Source organism: Octodon degus, unplaced genomic scaffold (assembly GCF_000260255.1).
Source record: "Octodon degus isolate 3935 unplaced genomic scaffold, OctDeg1.0 scaffold00014, whole genome shotgun sequence".
In the NCBI taxonomy this organism is placed as follows: domain Eukaryota; kingdom Metazoa; phylum Chordata; class Mammalia; order Rodentia; family Octodontidae; genus Octodon; species Octodon degus.
In genome coordinates, this window is record NW_004524590.1 from 10,429,522 (window position 1) to 10,436,601 (window position 7,080).

At 38.8% G+C, this 7,080-nt stretch overlaps 1 protein-coding gene across 2 annotated transcripts in view; it reads right to left on the reverse strand.

Moving 5' to 3' along the window:
* Epb41l5 (erythrocyte membrane protein band 4.1 like 5) overlaps nucleotides 1–7,080 on the reverse strand; it is a 184,079-nt gene that overhangs the window by 38,352 nt on the left and 138,647 nt on the right. For both annotated transcript variants that reach the window (XM_023709699.1, XM_004626349.2), the window contains exon 17: nucleotides 2,388–2,551. In XM_023709699.1, coding sequence (XP_023565467.1) covers nucleotides 2,388–2,551 — 164 coding nt within the window. The remainder of the gene's footprint in view (nucleotides 1–2,387; nucleotides 2,552–7,080) is intronic.

Consider the following 7,080-nt stretch of genomic DNA (forward strand, 5'->3'; position numbering starts at 1 on the left):
AAAAAAAAAAAAAAAAAAAAAAAAAAAAAAAAAGACTTAAAGGACCTTAACTCTTTAACATAACAATGCTCTAATTTTCATTGACCGATTTTAAGCAAATAAATCCCAACTGAATGAAACCCTTACACTATGGAAGAATTTCTTCTGGAATAATTTAAATAGCATTCAAGCTCTCTTTTATACTTTCTGTAATCAGGAGCTCATTAACTCTATTTCTGTTTTATAGAAAACAGTTAAAACAATTTCTTCCCTATTCTGATGTAAAGTTTGCTTCCCTATACTTACCAGTGCTCACCTATGATTTACCAATTAAGCACCATAAAAGATTCTCTAAGATCCAGGACCAGACTTTCAAGAGTTATCACATCTGACCTATCTTTCCCAGCATTCCCTGGTTCATCGTAATATGTTGTCCTAACCTAGTACAATCTGCTAGTGGCTCTACTCAATGTTTGCAAATACAATGCTATTACAACATCGAAGGGACTAAACTGCTTGAATTCATATAATGGACACAAAATGGAGTGTAACTGAAATCCATTTCTAGGTTTTTGGTTTTTTTTTCTTTTTCTGTGCAGGGTCTCATTATGCAACTTGGATTCACAGTGATCCTCCTGATTTGTGTCTCCCTAGTACTGGGATTACAGGCATGCACCACTGCGCCCTGACTCTATCACTGGCTCAGGGCGCCTGGCGGTGGGAGCGGTGTGGCATGCGGTGAAATACATTTCTAAGCAGGAGACTTTTTATTTTAACTTGGAAAACTGTACACTAGAAACAGCTGAATCTAAATTACGACGGCTTTAATTTGTTATGTTTCATATCTTTCAAGTAACAAAGAGCAAGCATTTTTAACAAGGTACAATTAAGGCAAACCTATCAAAACTGAAGTAACCAAATTAAAAAAAAATCACTGCAGAGAAAGTATCAAGGAAAAGTAGAGTTTCTTGTTCTAATAACTCATATCTTTAAAAATCTCTATTACATTACTGTCATTAATAAATGAAAATACTGACCTTAGACTAATAAGCACACTTTATTTTTTTTTTTAAGTTTTTTAACATTTATTTATTTTTTATTATTATTATTTTGTGTGTGTGTGTGTGTGTGTGTGTGTGTGTGTGGCCAGCTCAGCCCACCAGGGGGTGCGGCTGGCTGGCATGTGGTGCTGGGGGATTGAACTGCGGTCCCTGTGCTTTGCCAAGCTTGTTCCAAGTAGGTGCTTTAGACCACTGAGCCATCTCTCCAGCCCCAATAAGCACACTTTAAACATGGCAGGTGTCAATAAAAATAACCACCATGGTATAGCAGAACAATTCTTCAGCCACATATTTGTAGTAGTTATGAAAGAACAAACTTTAAGTCCCACTCAACAGTGGCACTGCGGCATGTCCTACTAAACAGGATTGTGTGACTTTTCACTAACACTGTTTATTCCTAAATACGAAATACGAAATACTATTGCCGTATTCTATAGCTTATTTAGAGATGACAGCACTGACAGGCAATTTCCTGCGAATTACTTAAAACGCGTGTCTAACTACAACCTGTGCAGAATCAAAACTGGCAAGAACCACATAAATACAAGCTGCTTTAAGAGACTCACATTACACTAAACTTCAACATAAAATTCCTGTTTAAGAGCATGTTTTCTGCTCTAATTGGATTCTTAAGTATTTAAACATTTTCTTTTTCTTTTTTGTTTTTTAGTACAGGGCTTATAGGGTCTCACAAAAATGATTAGACTCGTAGTGCTCCTCCTGTTTTTAGCCTTTCAAGCACTGGGATTACAGTCTCAGTTGCCCTGGGGACGGGGCTGGCACTCCTAGGATAGAAACCTGGTCCCTGCACCTTCCTAAGCAGGTGCTTTAGTCCACTGAGCTATGTGGCTGGCCTTCCATATAGATATTTTCAGTGAACAATTTAGTTTCTCCTTTTAGCCTCTGAAAAAATTAAGGAAAGAAGCTTTCATTGTATATTATGTCTCCTTCTGAAACTAGGCAACAACATTAATCTTTATGAATAAAATACTTTCCAAGAACTAATATAATGTTCAAATATATACTAATCTTAAATAAACTTTTTCCTTAATTCGTACTCAAAAAGTGAAATAAAACCACAAACAAAAACTCATAAAGGCCGACTGATTTATAAACAATACATACACTTACTGGCTTATCTTACACTTACTTAATAGCCTTAATTACATCACCTTAAATATTTCAAAGTTCTTATGCCAAAATAAGGCAAGAAAGCATAAATATTCTGAATTAAATTAAAAAATTCAACTACTGCATAAAATATTCTTGGAGGAAGTGATATAGGTATCTCATGTCAAAGGAAGATAAAGCTAAAAGTCACCGACGGAGTACGGAATATGTACTTACTGGCACATTCAACTTCAGCTTCCTCTAAGCAAGGCGGCCTAGTGGCCGTGTTAATGTCATCCAGTGCTGGAAATGTTTCTGTGGTGTCTGATACCTCAATTATATCATTAACAGTTGTTTCCAGTAAGTCTGGGTTCTGCAGTAAATCAATACTCAGAGGTAAGCTGTAGGGGTGACAGAAAACTTACTTAGACCAAGAAATCTACCATGAAGAGAATTTAAAATTCCAAAAAAGTTAAAGTAGGAAAGGACTTTCATGAAAGTTTTTTTGGCATGTGACAATGTTTGGAAAATGCCTATAATCCCAGCACTTTGGGAAGCTGAGACAGAATGGCCAGTTCAAACCCAGCCTGGCCAACTCCATGATTCAAGAGACCCTGTTCTCAAAATAAAAAACAGGACTAGGAATATAGCTCAGTATGAAGGCCATGGGTTCAACCTTCAGTGCTGAAAAAAAAATGCTTTATTCACTTCTTAAAACCATGTGTGGAGTCTTCTAGCCAAGGTGGATAAGACACTAGACATCAGGGAACTTAAAAAAGTGATCCTGAGCTTCAGGAAACAAAGGAGACGAACTTTTATGAGTGCTGTAAGAAAACTTTTAGGCTATGGTAAAGAGGCAGGAAAATGAGGCCTTCCTTAGTGGAGAAGATGCGGCTGAAAATCTAGGGAGACCAAGACAGCTAGCAATCACAGACTGCCAGAGGACAAAGCAGCACAGTCCTTGGGGTATGCACAGCTTCCCTCTCAAAATACTCTGCAGAGTACTGACAGCAGCATGTGTGGTGAAGAAGTATAGGATCCTGAGGCCTGGGAAAGAACAACTTCCTGAACGATTAGAGGGGGACACTCATACTGGCCACTGGTGCCTGCTCCTAAGCACACACTGAAAACAAGTAATTTACATTGCTCTGAGTATTTAGGAATGTATTGCCTACAGAACAAGTATCACAGTCAGGGTTTACAAGGAAATAGATTTAATACAGAACACATTTTATGGGATTATTTTATAATATTCACCCAAAAGGTTAAAGGCAGAAGAGTGCAAGAGATCTGTCCATACACTAGAATCCAGCTGAGGGCCTGGATCCCATGGCAGTGTCCTGCATGAGTCCAGCTGAAAACCTAGAGCCCATGGTGATGTCCTCCACCCAACTGGAGAACACAAGCACATGACAATGTCTCTTGTGAGTCTGTATCAAGGATCTGCTCTGGTAAGGCCCAAAGGTCAGTGGAGGAAGCTAGAAAGCCTGCACCAGCGGGATGAAGGATCTGGGCCAGCAGGCTGAGGGATCTGCACTTGAGTCAGGAAGCAACACTAAAGGTTGGCAACAGCCAGGTTGCTGAGAACAGCTAAGTTCATATCAGGAAACCCAACATGACAAGCTTCTCCAGAAGAATCAACAGTAGTACACCATCTTCCACTTCAGTTCTTTCATGCTGTCAGCTGCGACCCTCAGGCGGACCATCCACACCCGGCACCATGCTGACTCAGTTCAGCTGGGTGTTACAGGTTGACCACTAGTTAATCCACCACAGTCAAGTAGCCTAGACAAGCATTAAAACAGAACACTTAAGAAATCATTAAAGTGATACTTGAGAGGATCAAATTGCTATCAAGTGACTAAACCATGCCTTTAAAAAATTCAAGACGATGTAGACGGACACCAAAACACTCAGCACTGCCTCCCAAATAAACTTTGAAATGCCCAACTCCATTCTGAGGTGATCAAAAATGTAAAGAAGGGGGGGGGCGGGGAGATGGCTCAGTGGAATAAGCGCTTCCCTGACAAGTGCAAGGGCCTGAGTTCAATCCCCCAGTTCCGCCAAATAAATAAATAAATAAAATAAAATAGGAAAAGAGTATTTAAAAAAAATGTAAAGAAGGGATATTCCATAGTATAGTATAAAGAATAAGCAATCATTTCAAAATCAACTGAAATTGATCTGGATGTTAGAATTAGCAGAGAAAGGCATTAAAAGTTTTTATAAAGATTTTCCATGTTTTAAAAATTAAGTACAAACTTGGAAGTCATAAAAAGATCCAAATCAATATCTGAAATAAAATACATTGAATAGGACTGATATATTAGACATTAGAAAAATATACTGAACTCAAAGGCAAGCAACAGAAACTATACAAAAGAAACACAGAAAACACGAATCATTTTTTTTATTGTATTTTAGGGAAGGGTCTACAGGGTGTTCAGGGTCTCACTACCAGATCACATGTAGTGATCCACCTGTTTACAGCCTCCCAAGAGCTGGGATTACAGGCGGGCACCACCACGGCAGGCCCACAGATCAAACCCCTGGCTCCTGCTTCTGCTTATAGGCACTTTAATCCACTGAGCTATTTGGCCAGCCCTGAAAACACAATTCTAAAAAAATTACAGGAATATCAGTTAGCTATGGGACTTCACGTAGCCTCAGTTAGGGATAATAGGAGTTCCAAATTGAAGGTTGGACCAAACATTTGAGGAAACAGTGGATGAAGATTTCTTAAATTTGATGAAAACTATACTTCCATAGATCTAAGAATTTCAACAGCTCCAAACAGAAGAAATGTAAAGGAAAGAACATCAAACAACATGATAATCAATTACTGAAAACAATTTTTTTTTTTTTTTTTTTTCCTTGGTAACAGAAATTGAATCCAGGGCCTATGCAATGATCTGTATCCTCAGCACCTTCTCAATGTTTTATTTTGAGGCAGGGTCTCACAAAGTTGTTCTAGTTGGGACTGGACTAGTTCCTCCTGCTTCAGCCTTCCAGTGTTGGGATTAAGGTATGGACCACCACAACTGTTTCAAATAATGATTTCTATTTGAAAATAAAATATTTAGAAAAACATATAAGACAGATGCATAGCTTAGTGAGTCTCTGATTTATGAACATCTGAGTTGCAAACTTTCACAGGTGTACTGCGTAAGACTTACTTTGTTGGTTTATGAATGAATCTGACCTACACCTGTTCTCTGGAACAGAACTTGTTTGTAAAGTCAAGGACTTACTGTATTCATATAGCCATCATCTAAGTCAAGAAAAAGAATACCAGGTACAATAGCACACATTTGTAACTTGCCCCCTGAGGGAAGCTGAGGCAGGAGGACTGTAAGTTTAAGCCTTATGTGGGCAGGCAACTTAGCAAGACCCTGACTCAAAATAAAAACTAAGAAGGGATGGGAGTGTAGCTCAGTGGTAAGCTACTCCTGGGTTCCAATCCCAGTAGTGCAAAAACAGGAAAAAAAAAAAAAATCAAACAGCAGCTAGATATTATGGCACATCCTATAACCCTAGTACTCTGGGAGGTGACATAGGAAGACTGCAAATTCAAGCCTATGTGGGTAATGTAGTGAGACTCAGTCTCAAAAAATTAAAAACAAAAGGACTGGAGATGTAGTTCAGTATGAAGGAAGTCCCTGGGCTGCCCAACGAACTACTTGAAAACATTGGTTTTTATAATGCATTTATTTGTTCGGAGTTCTGCTTTCTGAACTGTGCCCAGCTAGGTGGTTCTACTTATTTTTGCTGGTGGTCATTCCTGTGGCTACATTCAGTTGGTGGATCAGCTGATAGCTTAATGAAGAAAGCTTTTTCTATTTCCAGCGGGACTTTTTACATGGTATCTACAAAACAGTGTATCAAGATCTTCAAGGATGTCAAAGATACTCAAATCTGTTAGGACTTCTTAAAGCTTAGGATTGGAGAAGCATGACATTATTTTGTGCCAGTGATAGCGAGTCTTTTAGAGCTTGTAATGATACCAAAGCCCTCATAAATGCTGTTGGTTAAAGCCAGTCCCAGGACCTGCCCAAATTCCAGAGGAGGGGACTACACACAAGGCATGAGTGCCAGGAAGAATGGTGAGTCTTAAGGTTTACCCCAATTACAGACTATCATACTATTAACTCGAGATTTTATAATAATGACGTCCTCATATTTCCTTATGGTTCCATTACCCAACTGTACATTTAAAATGCCATAATCTTTTTTTTTTTTTTTTTTCAATGAGAAGACTATATTTATTGAGAGAAAGAAAGTTCCTGTCCCGAGAGAGGGACAGGAGGCGGGGCCCAAGTGGATAGTTTCCCCCCGGGAAGTTGTCTCTTGCAGGGACTTTTATAGAGGAAAACCATGCAGTGAGGCAGGTCTAAGGTGGTGCAGAAGACATGGGAACTCTTAGTTGGGCATGAGGTGGGATAAAACTATGGTCAACCAATGAGATTACAAGCACCACTGCTCAGGTAAAATTGATTAAACCCAGTATCAAATGGGAAAGCAAGTCACGTAGCAAGCGGGCACAAATGCGTACAATGCCATAATCTTAAAAATCTTTTAAACAATCTTTTTAAAAGTTAGTGCATATTAATTATACAAATTAGTGAGCATAATACCTGCATATCTCATATTCTGGCACATCTCATTTTGGCATAATATCTGCATGTCTAGGATTCTGAACTCCCTTTCATTACTCTTCTCCCTTTTCCTCCCACCTATATGTGCTTCTAAGAGCCTTTTGAGATTTCCCCCCAAGCCTCCTTTGTACTTTGAGGCCATGAAGAAAAACATCCAATGCGTGACTTTCTCAGTCTGGCTTATTCCACTTAATGTGATTATCTCCACTTCCACACATTTTCCTGCAAATGAAATGATTTTGTTCTTTTTATGGAAGAATAATACTCCATTATAT